At 39.0% G+C, this 16,372-nt stretch overlaps 1 protein-coding gene across 1 annotated transcript; it reads left to right on the top strand.

Annotated features, from left to right (window-relative positions):
• Positions 1–174: 174 nt before the first annotated feature.
• On the top strand, positions 175–12,536 carry TMEM30A (transmembrane protein 30A). Its single transcript, XM_005153161.4, has 7 exons — positions 175–646; positions 5,999–6,115; positions 6,740–6,847; positions 7,921–8,008; positions 8,470–8,613; positions 10,381–10,587; positions 11,491–12,536. The coding sequence occupies exons 1-7, from the start codon at positions 383–385 to the stop codon at positions 11,682–11,684; spliced, it is 1,122 nt and encodes a 373-aa protein (XP_005153218.2). The 5' UTR covers positions 175–382; the 3' UTR covers positions 11,685–12,536.
• Positions 12,537–16,372: the final 3,836 nt, after the last annotated feature.

The following is a 16,372-nucleotide window of genomic DNA, read 5'->3' as shown; positions in this document are numbered from 1 at the left end:
GGAGGCCACAGGGCCGCTGCGGGGCCCCTCCCACGAGGACCGAACCGCCTCATGGGGCACGGCAACGCCACAAGGGGGCAGTGAAAGGCTCCCTCCACCGCCCGCGCACCGAGCGCTACTGCGCATGCACTCCCTCTCCCCGCCCAGGGCTGGCGGAGAGCGAGGAAGCGCGCACGCGCAGCTCACCCTCACTGGAGCAGGGGCGCCGCGCTTTACGCGCATGTGCACGGCTCTGTCGCGGCTGTACCAGGGAAGTTCGGCCGTGTTATCGCCCGTGCGTTTGCCGTTTCCTTCGCTCTCTCTGTCCGACCCTCCGCGGCTGAGCGCGCAGGCGCGGTGCCCTCCGGTCACGTGCAGGGCAGGTCGCTGACGGTCGCGCGCTATGGCAGTGAACTACAGCGCAAAGGAGGAGGCGGACGGGCACCCCTCGGGCGGCGTCGGGATGCCGGGCGGAGGAGCGGGGGCCGGCGGCGCTGTGAAGACCCGCAAGCCCGACAACACGGCCTTCAAGCAGCAGCGGCTGCCCGCCTGGCAGCCCATCCTGACCGCGGGCACGGTGCTGCCGGCATTCTTCATCATCGGCCTCATCTTCATCCCCATTGGCATCGGTATCTTCGTCACCTCTAACAACATCCGCGAGTACGAGGTGAGCGGCGGCGGGGGCCCGAGCCTGGCTATTGGGTGCGTTAGGCCGGGTCCGGCGGGGCGGGAATGTTTGGGACGTCTTCCCGATGGCTGGCATGCGCCTCCTTGCGAAATCTGCCGCCGTCTCTTCCTGCAGGTGCTCGGCGGGACGTGGAGGTGGCTTCTGTGATGAGCAGACACCTCGCCCTGGCTCTTCCGGTTCAGTTTAACGTCTGTTCTTCTTACCAAGCCATCCGTTAATTACCCAAGCAGGCCCTGAGCTTACAGGGTAGCTACTTTCCGCACAGAGTGTAGCTTTGCTTGTTCTAAGTGAACTTCCAGGGAGCTTAAGGCCGGTATTTAAGCAGCACAGCCCGATGCAAGGTTCATTCTCAGCTCTACAGGAAATATATGTGCATCATCCTTGGGGTAGCTTGTGGATGAGTTGTGCATCTTCAGATGTTCCAGAGTAATTGTAGTTTCAGGACAAACTTTTGTCCTGAAATACCTGGTGAAGGTATTGCTATAGTTCGTACATGTGCTAGTGATTTAATGTTTTAGATGCTCTACAGGAGACAATGGTGTCTGGATTAAGTTTAGCAAAGATCACGGAGTGTGGCTTTTTAGAATTATGCTTAAAAAACCTGGATTATTTACATCTGATAATTAACCATACCACTGCTGGAAAACTAGCTGAGCATTACCTGAAAACTGAACTGTACATCAGTTAGGTCCATTTGATAACAGAATCACTTTGTGTGGTAAAGAAACAACCTACATGGCTTAGAACCAGCCTTGGAAAGCACATTGACAGCTATGATTAGTTTCAGGTAGCTAATGCGACCAAGATTGATTGCTGGGGGGAGGGGAAGTGTTGTTTGATGGACTGCTATATGGCAGAATATGAATTCTTGTGGATCGAATCATTCTGGGTAATCAACATAAGCTGTCACTTTTGTGTAAGTAATGTTCATGACAGTGGCTTGGCTAGTGGTATTCATCTGGCAGTGAAGCCCCATTAACTACGATAACTAGGGAAATTATGGGGCAGGCAATGAATGGTGTTATATATTCATATTTCTGTTAAAATGTGAACTATGTTAAACGAATTTAAGGTTCCCTTTCGTACTATATTAAAACTAAAATTAGTCAAGGAGAAAAGAAGCATAAAAACCAAAGCTGGAGTGTGTTTTACAGTGTCCAAATATTGCATGTCAGCATATTTTTGAAAAGCAGTTCCTTCTTGAGGGTAAGCAGAACATCTGAAATTTGATACAAGTACCAAGTTGTCCTGGGCATGTAGACTTTAAAACTGCCATGTTACAGTCATATTTAAAGTAAATACAATCCCATGTTTTTTAACAGGATGCTCAAGGGAGAGAAGTAAAAAAAAAACAAAACAAAAAAAACAATCCTTGCTAACAATGTTTTGTTTTGGTTTTTTTTTGTGGTTTTCTTTTTACAAAATTGCATTTAAAATAGCCATTTCTGGTAAAGCAATACAAAGTCTTAGTTTACAAACTAATGTTTATATGGTAAATACAGTTTGATCAACATATGGCCTTTGTTTTTTCATTATGACTGGCTCTTCCTTGATCTGTAAGGACAGGAAATGCATCAGTTTCAGGGGTCCAAAACCAAGTGACTTCTTGTGCCTATATTGCTAATATATAATGCGCTACATTTATGTTACTGTGTACTGCATCTGTGTATGGAATTTTTATATAGCATGTTGCTAAGCATCTTGGTGATGTACTCCTGAAAAGCTCCAGTAGGAGGCAGAAACTGGATGTTCCTACCTAACCTGCATTACAAGAATCTGTAGGTGACATGGGAGTGTGACTGATGCTCCACTGTGCAATGGGTTGCATGTATAAAGCAATAGTAGCAGTTTGTATTTGGAAACCTGTTGGCAGGTGCTGGCCTTCCACCCTTTCTAATTTCAAGGTATTCAAGTTTAAAAAGGGTTTATTTTGTTTTACTGAATGGGTTCACTCTTGTATCACCCACCTCACATGAAGCTCTCCCAAGCCATACTATGAGGTTTTTGTGAGGACAAGAGGAACAGGATGCTTGACTTTTGAGAGTACGATCAGACAGTTGGGTTATGCAGGTAAGAATGGGGAAATTTGGGTTCTGTTTTCTGATCCTCATGCATTGTTTGACAAATGTTATGATTCAGAGATCCAGAGATTATCATTCTAAAGGCAGCTGAATTTTGGAGGGGGGGAAAAAAAAAGGCTTTACAGTTGCAGTAACAAAATGTAGATTAAGCATTTTAAAGACCAGTGTTTGGGCCCTAAACACCAGTGAGGGATACAGATTAAGACACTACTGTCACCTGTATGTTGAGCTGTGCCCCTGTTAGTATGCTGGATTGTTAGTAACCTCCAGATGTTATTCATAAGTAGCTGTAAATTTAGCTCTGGGAGACAAGACATCTAGAATCTGGGTGCAGTGACTAAGCTCTTTTAAAAATGTAGTTGGGGGAGGAAGCAGAGGTATTTACACCTACTTTCTAGACAATAGCATAGTTAAGTGTATGTCTGTACATAGATATTTACCTGTAAACTTACTGTATTGTAATTGAATAAGAATTATGCCCCTGAAATACGTATTTATGTACAGTTCAAATCACCCTTTCCTGGAACTAGATATTGTAGCCATCAGGATCTCTGTGAACTGTACTGTTCTTGTGCAGGTGCAAGGACTGAACAGCAAAATGTAGCTTTTTCCATTGATTTCCTTTATAAACTCGCTTGAATTCAAATGTGGAAGATTTCCAACGGCTTAAGTGAATTATAGGGGTTTTGTGCTGTTTTTTCTCTAGCATTTTCTCACTGTTTGGAAAGGTATAAACAACCATTTTTGTGGTTCTCTCATGAGAAGTAGTTCATTTGGGTTGGAAATGAGTATTGCTGTGTAGATGTGTCTTTTTGTCCTATTAAAGGGGAAGGGTGAGAGTTCTGTATTTCCTTTTTTTTTCTTTAGAAAAAGAAAAAATCTTTTTTAATAAGTTTTTGTTTTGTTTTTAGATAAGTTGGCATTTATCACATGCTAATATGTGATAAAAATTGAGGAATATCCAGAACATTAACTGTGTGGGAAAGAAATCTTTGTGCTGTGACTACTGCTGTGGAAAGTGTAATCGTATTTAAAAAGCCAGATGGACTTAAGGCATGAACAGGAATGAAGAACTGAAAGGAAGCAATTGACTGTTGCATACTTTTTCAGTGTTGAGTGCGGTTCAGGTAGCCCTATCTCAAAAGCGATACAAAACTTAATAGAGGACCAGAATTACTGGACGCCTTTTGTACAAGAAGTTGCTAGAGTAGGATAAATATGTGAAATCTATAAAATCATAAAGGGTTTGGAGAATATATATATACACATACATGTATGCAATAGTCATTATTTCTATACTGCAAACATGTAAACAGACTGAGAAAGACAGCAGCTGTCTGAAAAGCCATTGGTGCTGGATAACTTGGATATACCCAATGTCCTTAGGTAAGAGGTTGTTGGGAAGGGCTCTCTCTGTGTGAGTTCGTCATACTGAGCTAGGGACACAATGCTCGGTCAGGTGGGTTCCTGCTGCAGACCCCGAAGTCAGTACTTTGTATCTCAAGGTCCTGGTTTTGTTGTCTTGTCAAGAGATGAAAACAGGTACCTCTATCCTTTTAAAGAAACACTATATTGAATGTAATCTGTAAATGTGGATGCAGAAAAAAAACCACTTGTTGGCAGGTACTGTATGGGGAAGCTCTTGGGTAGCATTGAAGCTGATTGCAGTGGTTAAAAGTGTGGTTCTGTGTCAGTATATATCCATTTTATGCTCCACAGAATTTAGTCAATCATATTTTTAAAAGTGGTGTTTAGATCTTTTTTCAACCTTGGAGTGTTTGAGTTTGTTCTTGAGCTAAAACTTCGCAGACTGGAGATCTAGCTCAGGAAACATATTTAAGTTCTTTTTAAGTGAATTGCTTACTTAAGCTTATTGTAGCAGCAAAAAAATCTGTACTAACTTAGCCTTGAACAAATGAGCTTTGTTGTTTGTTGAGAGCAATGGTGGTTGGTCAGTCTGCTGTAGCTACACAAAGCTGTTCAGGATTGCTGCTATTTCTAGATCAGCATAAACTCAATACCTTGCTCAGCAAAGAAAGCAGAGAGTATGTGATCCTGTCTGCCAGCTAATAGCATCTGAAGCTGACTCGTTTGAGCTAGGCTCGTTAGGGTGTACGTCTCATCTGTCAGAAATCTGGCAGCAGAACAGATGCTAATAAAGGTGCTGAGGGAAGAGTTGCAGCTTAATAGATGCCGAAGACATGGCAGGAAGAGAGACCTTGAAGAAGATCCAGAGGAAAATAAACTTCAATTGTTCCCTGAACCTTGAAACTGCATGTTTGTTTTTGCTAACATTAATACTAGGACAGATCATAAATCACTGCAATTCTTGATGCATTTCACTGCAAACATAAATCGGGGCAAACAATTTACAGCAGCTTTTCATAAAACCATATAGGTGTTGTAGTTTAAATTATAGTGCTGTTAAAGAGCTTGTTGCCATAACTTGGTATGTGTTGCGTCGACCTGAGTCTAAATTCTAAGTAGGAAGTTCGTAGTAAATACAGAAATACATATAGGGTAAGTTCATGGCCAGGAATATGCCGTGCATACTGCCCAGGTAGCCTGTATGTACAGGCTTCAAATAATGGCTTTTTTTGAACTGCACTGTATAAGATTATATTGTATAAACCAGATTAACACGGATCATCTTTCTTGTCCATCTAGTATTTTACCATCCCTGGCAAAATAGTATTAGTGTCTTAATCTTCCTTATTTAAGACAGTTCTTGGACATAAAGTAATTTTTTTTTTGTTTGTGGTTGGTTTTTTGTTTAGTTTGGGATTTTTTTAATCTTCTAATTGGATTGCTAAAAATGGTCAGCAAGACAAGTTTCCTAATGCAGACTTTTTCTATTAAATATCTAGACTTTAAAAATTTTAAGCTCTCTGGAGACCATGTAGAAGCTCAGATCTGCTTGGCGTAGTGTGTGTATGCGTGTGTTCGGAAGCATAATGTTGTCTGGAGCGTCTGCTGCTTGTGTTGTGGCATACATGTTTTGTTTTCACACAGCAGTAATGGCCTACCTCAGAGTTAAATTTGCTTGAGGCTGAAAGTGAGTGTGTAGGTAGTATCACAAAATTTTTCAGCTTGGAAGGGACCTCTGCAGATCATCAAATAGGCCTGAATGGGCTTTCGGTGTTAGGGTATAAGGTTGCAAAACAACTGCCACATCAACTTATTTTCTTTCCTTTCCCATTGTAAAAGAATGACTTTTTTTTTCTTTTTTTTTTTTTTTTTCCTGTTACAGATTGACTATACAGGAACAGAACCTTCCAGTCCCTGCAACAAATGTCTAAATGTGTCCTGGGATAGCACCCCACCTTGTACTTGCACCATCAATTTCACACTGGAACATTCATTTGAGGTATGCTACCCTGTATCCAAAGTGAAATTAGAACAGTTTGCATGGGTTATTTCCTAATTGGTAGGAAAGCTGTATCACTCTTAAGTCTTCCTTTTTTTTCCTCCTTTAAAGGATTATTTCTAGTTTTCCTATGAACATGGATCTGATTTTTGTGTGCCTTTTCAGTAGCATGGCATGATATGGCTTTAGTCCCTCTGTTTATGTGGAAATGTACAACATTCCATTTAATGTTTGTATTTTACACATTTACGTTTACCATACATGCCATACAGCTGGTGAGTAGATCAGTTATTCCTGCACAACTAACAAAAAATAAATCCAACCAGAACTGGAAATACTGCAAGTGCTTTCTGAGGAATTGGAGGCACATAACGCGGTGCATGTGCTTAACATTGGACAACATTGGTGTTGGGTGCTGCTGAATACCATTCGGATAATTAATAGCATGTTTAGACTGTTTGACTTCATGATGCCAGCTCGTGTTAGGATAGTACTCTTACGTACTCAGTGTTAAAAAAGTATTGAGATTCCTACTTAATGAATGTTGCTGTGAAGTAAACACAGAGTTTAATAGGTTAAAATATAAGTTTTGTGTTAATGAAAACCCCAACTTACTTCTTGTAGAGCAATGTATTCATGTATTACGGACTTTCCAACTTCTATCAAAACCATCGTCGTTATGTGAAATCTCGAGATGACAGCCAGCTAAATGGAGATAACAGTTCACTACTTGTAGGTATTTATGCATGGATATTAGTAAGCAACTAACTTATTACTATTACATAAATCACCATAGAGCAGTATTTATGAGACATTCAGGGTTTTTTTGCATAACAGAAGATCAGCCATAGGGAATTTGTATTTTATTTACAGAAAAATGTGTATAACATACTGTAAAATTTCATGTTTGTAATTTCATTACACAAACAGCAATGCAGTGTTCCAGTCACTGCTCAAATTTGAATAGTTTTAAGCTGTCTTGTCTTCAGTCAGTAGTATCTATCTGTATCCATTTTGTTTGAAGTTTTTGCTTTCAGTATAAAATATCTGGTTGCCCAGCAGTTGGCTTGAATACTGCAGCTAAATGCATCCATTCTGTAGACTTTGGTTCAATACTGAATGTCAGCGATACTGGAAGTTATCGGTACTGTGCATTCTGTTCAGGGTGCAGTGTGATGTTTAGGACCAGACCTCTCCTTTTCCTTCTTTTTATGAATAGCTGCGTTCTTGCTGCAGCAAGAATGATTCTCCCTTTTTACCAGTAAACTTTAAAAAGTGGAGAGTTTCAAGAAGCTGTATGACTGACATGATGTTGGGGGAGTGAGCTTTTAATGCGGAAAACTATTTGGCATGCTGTTGAAGTCCTTGCAGCCTTTTGTTTTCTATGTTATGCTTGGTTTCTTTTTATAGTCTTATTTTTCTATAACACTAATGCATACTTAAAACACCCTGCCTTTAATAAGAGAATACTCAAGTACTGCATGTTGGAAAATTGTTTCTATTAAAAGATAAAAGGAAAAAAAATCTAATAGCTTCCAAGAAAAGCCTTATTTTTAGTATGACCACGATGGGATTCTGACATTACTCATGTTTTATTTAGATTCTGTTCCTGTTTGTAAAAGAAAAATCAATCATGCTAACTAGTATTGAATGCTGTAGTATTTGTAAACAGCCTGACTTGTGAAAAGAGTATTTTGTGGTACACTTAAGATGTGCACATTATTGAGGTACTGCAGTAAAGAACAGGTTAGTTGGTTAAACTAGCACAGACTCATCTGCCTTTTTTCATTTTTACTAACTTTCAGAATCCCAGTAAGGAATGCGAGCCTTACCGCACAAATGAGGACAAACCCATTGCTCCTTGTGGAGCTATTGCCAACAGTATGTTTAATGGTATGGTAACACTTTGAAGTTATCACTTAGATGTTTTTGTGATCTAATGTATGTTTTGTGTTATATTGCAAGTTGTTTGGAGTAAAGACATCTTGGGCTTTTTGTTTCAAATCAACACATTTTCATTAATAGAATTAAATAAATATCTTGTACTGCTGTTGCTTTTTCCAAAATTTCTATGGGAACTAATTTAATCTGATAGCAGACAAAGGATGGAAATACCTGTTCTGAGAAGCTGTTACTGCTATGAGTAGAAACATAGATAAAATATGTAGATAATACACTACTGTCTCAGGTAGGTTGGTTCTTATAGAAAAGCTTGTGCTTGTGGCAGGCAGGTAATAAAAGCCTTGTCCACTTCTTGCTTTGTTCTCCTGGAAATAATACTTTAACTGCCTGTCAGGATCATCTGTTTAATGGAGGCTTCCTCAGCTGGTTTTCTAATTTGATTTTCTCTTTAGATACATTGGAGTTGTACCGCATTGATAATGACACAAGGACTCCTATTACTTTGATTAAAAAAGGCATTGCATGGTGGACAGATAAAAATGTGAAGTTCAGGAATCCTACAGGAGATGGAAATAACTTAACTGCGCTTTTTCAAGGTAAAAAAAAACCCAAACAAACAAACAAAAAAAAACCTGAACATTTTAAGAATAACAGAGCTCTTCAAACACAGTTTGGTTCAAATGAGTTTTACCTCACTGACAGCATTGTAGTGAATTGTCTTAATAAAATATTGTGGTTCTCTGAAGAAATCCAAGCTAAGGACTGCTCTGCTGTCTATAAAGGTTGTCTTTAAATAGTGAAAGCTGCAAATTTCACATGGAAGTGTGAAAGTGTTTTTTATCTCTACTATAAATTTTTTGTTTAGTTTTTTCTCCTTGAATACTGAGAAGAGCCCAGTATCTGCACTGCTGTCATGGTTTAACCCCAGCTGGCAACTAAGCACCGCACAGTTGCTCACTAACAGTGGTGCCCCTGCCCAATGGGATGGAGGGAGAATAGGAAAAGTAAAACCTTGTAGGTAAAACTCTCAAATTAACAATCCCTCCTCCCCCTTCCCCCCGCCCCCAAAACATACCAAAATCTTAACCCCCACCCCCCAAAAAAGCCACAACCATTGAATAGAGAGGAAAGTACAAGAAAAACAAGTGATGCAAAAGTAAACAATTGCTTACCTCCAGCTGAGTCCCAAAGCAATGGCAGCCCCTGCCTACCTCTACCTGCCCAGTTTTATTGCTGAACACAATGCCATATGGTGTGGTGTATTCCTTTTCGGGTCAACTGTCCTGGCTTTCTCCCTTCCCAACTCCTTGTGCACCCCAAGCCTACTCACTGTTATGATGGAGCAGAAAAGCCCTTGAGGCTATGTAAACACTTAGTAAATTAAAAACAGCAATAAATTAAACATCAGCATGTTACAAACCCTGTTGTCATCACAAATCCAAACCACAGCAGGATGCAAGCTACTGTGAAGAAATTCTAACTTTGCCCAAGCCAAAACCAGCACAACTGCAATAATGCTTGGATTTAACTTGAAATCTTGCAGTTTTTTAATCCAGCTCCTCATACAGAGATTCCATTTAAATGTTTCTACTACTAGATTGTGCAGTTTTCAAAAAAAAAAACCAAAACCCAAACCACAAAACAAATTAATTTTTATGATTAGAAGTGATAGATATGTGTCTCATTTGTTAGGTTAAATACAGTTCAGTAAGTCAAAGTTTTCTTTGGCTACAAATGTCTGAAAATAATCTTCCTCAGGGCTCTGAGGTGTGTATGCTGTGTATACAGTAATTTCAGGCTTAACCTGACATGGTTTGTTGCTTAGTCACGGCCAAATTGCATGTTACTAATGCGATGCTACCCTTGGGAAAGCAGATAACTTACCCTAATATAATGTAGAATTGTATTTCCAATAAAATTAGCAAAAGTGTTAGTATGACATAATCTAAAATATTGTACATAATTTTATATGCTCATGGTCCAGGAAGTGGTGGTCAGACTCTTTAACGAGTGAACAGGGGAGCAGTCATCATAATGGAGAACTATCTCACTAAGTAATGTTTTGAGACAAGACTTCCTAGCTATATAAATGTGTAGGGGAGACAAAGAAGTGGGCAGTGCTGTCATGAGAGTAAATTAAGACATTTGTTTATTTAAATTAAACTATTTAAGCTGCAAATAAAGAGTTCTTAAACAGCCCCAGTGTCTTGAAATAGTACTGAGTTAACCTGTTTATACTGTTCAAAAGCTAATGCGTGTTTTTATAATACCGGAATGAATTTTGATGAGCCAGGATGTTACTTAGTCCTATATTTGAAATACTTCAGTGTCAGTTTGTTGGGTTTTTGTTTGTTTCATCCTAGGCACGACAAAACCTGTAAACTGGCCCAAGCCAGTGTATATGCTGGACCCTGAGCCTGACAACAACGGCTTTATCAATGAAGACTTCATTGTGTGGATGCGTACTGCTGCTCTACCAACATTTCGCAAGCTGTATCGTCTCATTGAAAGGAAGAACAACTTACAGCCTACCTTACAGGCTGGAAAATACTCTCTGGATATTGCATACAGTATCCTTTGAAAAACCTCTGAAAGTGGCTGAGGGCCTTAGCTGGATTGCACAGGCATATATTTGTGCAAGTTCAATTTGAACTAGCCTTTTTTCTTTTAAAAAATGGTATTGAGCAGTGATTGAAAACTGGTAGTGAGAATATGGTAGACTATTACCATCTTCTAGTTCTGTGGGAGTTCTCTTAGAAGTAGTAGCTTCCTAATGAGAGAGGGAAATCTGATTGCTTGGGTGCTGTAAAGGAATTGAGAAGCGTAGGAAAAATAAAAGAACAGAAATAGCTGGTAGGCTAGAAATTTGAGAATTTTACCTTCAAGGTGTAAAGACAATGTGTAATCAAGGGCAGACTGACTTTGGAAGTCGGAAAAATGGCAGAGGTGTGGATCAGGTGGAGGTTCCTCATTCTATTTTGGACAAACTAAAGACTAGGTGGGAGTGCAAGAGACCAGAGGGTTGTCATGGTTACCCAATTCTTAAAATTCAGAAGCGCTTAATGATCATTATTAAATAGCTACTGCAATGTTCTCCTTTGCTGCAAACCTCTGGGGAGTGCACATAAAACTGAATGAACATAAAGAAAAAATTTGTATAAAAATATATTCAGGAACTAAAATTTAGATTTTCCTCAATTTGTTGAACCTGCTTTCAAAACCCTACATAATTGTGCATTTACTCTTCCCTTAAAAAGGGTAAACATCATCGAACATGGTATTTGTCTTGGAGTAGCTGACAGTGCCCATATTAGTCTTGACCTAAAAGAACAACTAAATGTATCACGTTTTCACTTCCAATATTCAAAGGCAGCAGTTTGTAACCTGAGTGAAATGATCCAAAATTTTAATGTGCCCAACCACATAAAGCTAGAATTGGAAATGTGCTGCTTGTTTTCCTTAATGTTTTTCAGATTATCCTGTACACAGTTTTGATGGACGAAAAAGAATGATCTTAAGCACCATCTCTTGGATGGGAGGAAAAAATCCCTTTCTGGGAATTGCTTACATCACTGTTGGATCCATATGCTTCTTCTTAGGAGTTGTATTGTTGATCATCCATCACAAATATGGAAATCGAAACACTAGTGCAGACATTCCCAATTAATGTTGCATTCTGAAAAGAAATGTACTGCATGTGCATCAAGGCCAGTCCATAACGGACCCAGTTTTTGAAAGATAAATGTCTGCTTCTGTCACTTCTTGACTGGGTGCATAATTTTTATCTAAAGCTCCCCTTTCCCACACTGTGGATTAACTCTTGAAAATGATGGGTGTACAATTGGCTGTCTTGATTGTATCTCTGCCTGTGTCAGAAACAACTTACCTGATACTTCCCTCTAACTGGGTAGGCCACATGATGCATATAGCTCCTGTTCCCTTGATGCATCTGCTGCTTGTTCATGTGCTGCATAATGTTGATATGATTCAGTACATTTAGACTGTGAGGAGAAGGACTGTTCTGAGATACTGTAAGTTGTTGAATTTCCAGAATTCAGGTGTCAGTGCTGTTGAAAGGAAAAGTCAAGTTGTAAATGTTTTTTCAGTTTACTGTCTTGTGTGCATGGGCTTTTATATTTCTTGCTGAGATTTGAATATATTTATATAAGTTAAGTATTCTTCCCATGTCCCACACACCTCTGTTACATTAAATCCTTTAAGTGCTGTGTAAATTCCAGCATCCTGGATTCTTTGTTTATTTACAATATATGTGCCTGGCCAGTAAACTAGCATCCTATGAAGATACCAGAAAACCTATTTGTTAATTATTTGTGTGAGTCCCTTCTAAAGATTGTTCTAAATTGGGAAATGCTTGATGCTGGTACAGATTGCTTTTTTTCTGATTTTCTTTGCTTTAGGTCATATCCAATACTAGTTTACCTGTTATGCTGGCTAGTTCTTTTTATAAGCAGGACCAAGCATTAATAAAGAAGAATCTAAAATGTTTTCCATTCACAAATTTGAGTGAATCTCTTTTACTGGAGGAGTTCCCTAATTTTCTTGAGGCATTATGTATTCTGAGCAGGCATTGCTGCAAAGGAATTGTCATATACTTTATTTGGAGTGAACACAACGTTTTTTGCAGTGTTAAGATACAGAAGTTGAGATGGCAGTAACCCCTTGACATGCAGGTTGAGCTTGCTGTGAAACCTAATTAAAATATAGCAGAAACATGCTGCAGGTTAGTGTCTCAAATTACAGAAGGGTTTGGTTTTAGGTTAATTAAAAGTTATCTGTAACCTGTAATATATTACTTTTTGGTGACTTTTATTTTAGATGATACACAGAAACTGTATATGCTAGAGATCACTTTAAATGCAACTAGCTTGATAAAGTACTGAGTATATTAAAAAAAGCTAATAAATTCTGCAAACCATTTAATAAGAGATTTTATTCTTGAACATACATTTATTTTCATCTGGATGAAAAGACATTCTTTTTGAATTCAGTTTGAGTGAGCTGTATTTCTGGGATTACGTAATTGTTGCAAGGAGTTTTTATTCATGGTCCAATAGTTTGATCTATGAATACCACAATTTATCACAAAAAGATGACCTTTTTTACTGAATTACTTGTGTAATCTTTTTAAGTTAACAGTTCAAGTGTGCAAGTCTGTACAAACTATGGAAGGAGGCAGTATTTTCCATGTGCCAGCTTTCTGTAACCCCATGTAATTGTTTGAATAGTACAGTGTGGCAGCACAGGGCTTTCAAACAATCAACTTTAAGATTTTATTTACAGTGTTGTATTGATATTGCTGGAATTACAAAAAATAAGGGCATGTACCTTTTTGTATTGGAAGTCAGAAAACTCACACATCTGTAGAGTAGCTGCTAGTCCGACAATACAGTAAGCAAGTAAGGGGTTGTCTCCCAATTCCTGGTTATTAAACTATTTTGATTTTTAAACTTTTGTGTTTATTACTTGAAATGCAAATGTGTTCTGCTTCATTCATAATCCATTTTTTTTCTCTCGAGTTTGAAATGCTGCTTTTTGAGCTGTGTTCAGTATTAAAACCATTTACACAAACAGCACAAACACAAAGCCCACAACACCCCAAACTGTACCACATATCGAATATTTGCATTGAACAGCCTGCTAAAGTTCTAACTTCCAAAGTAGGAAAAAACTCTGAACATCTAAGCCAAGTTTATTCCTGCTCTTTTCTTAACAACATGGTAAGTTTATGGAAGAGGCTGTTTCTAGCAGTGTGAAAATGGAAATTTCTAAGGTAGAAAACTCAGTTGCAAAAAAATTTTGTTTGCTTTTTTTTGTTTTGTTTGGTTTTCTTTGTGGGTTTTTTGTTTTTTGTTTTTTTTTTTTTGTGTTTCTGGCTTTTTTTTTTTCTTGTTTTGTTTTGTTTTCATGTAAAAATACCCTACATTCTAGCTTATGGAATCTGTTCCAGTCATCGTATTGCCTTCTGTGCCTAAATATGAAGTCTAACCTTGCTTGACAGTTTCAGTTAAGACCAAAGTCCATTATAAAACGGCCTGATAAGCATGTCCTTAGATGACATGAGTCTCAAATAAGAAACTGCCTTTCCTGTAAGCCTCTCATTCCAAACATGCTGAGCCTGTGTTTGAAATAATGCTGTCCATCATCTGAATTACACAATTTGCTGCTAGAAAGTCTGAAATTGGAAAACTATCTTTTTCATTTCCTGTTGGAAATGAAATAAAGAAATAGAAGTGTAAGTCAATAATGACTGAAGCTCAAAAAGTAAAAGTAAAATTGGAAGTACGTGGAGTTCTTTCTCACTGGTCCCTGATTTTGGCTTCAAGCAAACTGGACTCGTGAGTTATGTGCAAGTTTAATTGAATTTGTACCTGAGGATTGTGCCCAGGTGTTGTGAAATGAAATAGTGAGATGTTTTAACTTGAGTTAGAAGGCTGGGAATGAGACCTCACTGATTCTGTTATGAAACTAGGAAAGATTGGACTGTGGCATTGGGAGAATTGAAAATACTATTGTTTCTAGGCTCGCCTGCTAAGGCGTGGGTTTATGTGGTTGAAGTTAGTGTTTGCTTCACAACAGATGCTTGTCAGCTTCAAAACAAATCTTTGTGCTGTCAGCAAGTTCTCCTAATGCAATTTTAGTGTATTATAAAAATTGAAAAATGCTTATACCAAGATAGCATACAGCGTGTTTTCTCTCTTCATACACAATGTAGCTTTGAACTGGCTTAGCTGATAATTTTGTTTGCAAGAAAATAATTAAACCACTGGGCAGGCAAGACTGAGGAGGAGGTGGTTTAAAGAAATGGTCATTTTCAGCTGTCCTGCTGCACCAGGGGCTTTGACTTCTGCAGCTGGGTTGAATGTTAACTCAGCTGTTTGTGTGATCTCTTTAGCAGGGTTTACATACCCTTCGATTACCGATTTCAGAGGTGAAACATTTTTTGTGATAAATGCTTTTTAACATATAGATTAACAGCCCTGTTTTCATTCCAGTTTAAACAAAATTGTTTAACAGTGAGTTTTTATTAACAGTTTTATTATTCTGCGATGCAATACATGCACAGGTTATCCAGTTAGGAAAAAGCAGTCTGAGTTTGCTTCTAATGAAATGCCCTCAGCCAGAAGCTGCAGGATGCCATCTCTCTTTTCCTCAAGTTTTCATGGCTTCATAAAATAGCCAACACTGAAGACACTAGCTGTGCTTTCTCTGAGCAGCCATCTTTTAGCTTTGCTTGGCACATAACCCTACATGCCAAGCTGTAAGTATGGTCTTTCTGTTGTAAAGTGTATTTTGACAGACCATAGCACTGAAGCTCAGGTTCAGACCTGTCTGGAAGTGATCTATGCAGCAGAAATTAATCAGTAATTGTTTATCTGGGGATTATGATCCTTTCACCAGTATCTACATATAACTGTGTATAAACATCAGATTGCAAATATATGTAGTTATAAGAGGAAAGATTGTAAGAGGAATGAATGGAAATCCATCTTGCAGTAGTAGTTATGGATTCTATGTATTATTCTGTAATAGCATTGGTGAGTGTTTGGAAACCATTTGTTAAATAATGCATCCAGTTTCCTCTGTTACAACACATCGTATTTCTCCATGACCATGCTTTCTAAATGGTATTTTTAATAATTCCAAGTCAGTTAAGGCTATACCTATTAATGCTTCATCTTTGCATTTTCACTTTCTTTCTGGGGCAGCCCTTCAGGCTGGGAAGTGCTATGCTTTGAGACATGATCCTTGTTATTTCCATACTAGATTGAGCACTAATTTGCCGTGTTTGACACGCATTATTCATTATGAGGTTTGGCACCAGTGCAAAAGCAGTGTAACGCCAGGAGCTGAGTGCACTGCAACTGCCGCAAAGCCAGGAAGCAGTGTTCCTGACAGCGTTGTATTTCAGCTTTTTAAAGCACAAGAAGATGCAATTATAGGGCTAGATCTGCAATGCAGGAAAAACCACAGGCTGCTCACAGTGCTTTTCTAAAGGGCAAATAGAGGCTTCCTTCAGAAGTGAATAGGCTTGCATTTCCTACAAATCTGGTGTTGATTCACTGCAATTATGTATTGTAAAGCATGGAGCCGAGGTTGGGTTTTGTTTTCTCACTTCCGAAGTACTCAGTGTCCCTGCCACTAAGAGAGTTTAAGGCAGCGGCAGATACGTATTTTAGGGTATTTTTCTGTGTGTGTAGTGGCTGAATGAGGGATGCCACATCTGTCCCAAGGGTGTAGGACACACCTGGCTGGACCAGGCTGTGCCCGGCTCCGTGTCCTGCCTCCATGATGGCCAAAGAGGATGGGTGGCGCGGGAGCCCATGGCGGTACTCT

The sequence above is a fragment of the Melopsittacus undulatus genome, chromosome 3 (assembly GCF_012275295.1).
Source record: "Melopsittacus undulatus isolate bMelUnd1 chromosome 3, bMelUnd1.mat.Z, whole genome shotgun sequence".
Taxonomy (NCBI): Eukaryota; Metazoa; Chordata; class Aves; order Psittaciformes; family Psittaculidae; genus Melopsittacus; species Melopsittacus undulatus.
The sequence above is the reverse complement of the archived record's forward strand: the minus strand, read 5'-3'. Positions and strand labels throughout refer to the sequence as shown.

Bases quoted from the DNA above. Each gene is read 5' to 3' on its own strand.
- TMEM30A (XM_005153161.4), top strand. From the start codon at position 383: ATGGCAGTGAACTACAGCGCAAAGGAGGAGGCGGACGGGCACCCCTCG. The intron at 6,116-6,739 runs GTATGCTACCCT...TACTTCTTGTAG, and splicing joins CACTGGAACATTCATTTGAG to AGCAATGTATTCATGTATTA. The intron at 10,588-11,490 runs GTATCCTTTGAA...AATGTTTTTCAG, and splicing joins CTCTCTGGATATTGCATACA to ATTATCCTGTACACAGTTTT.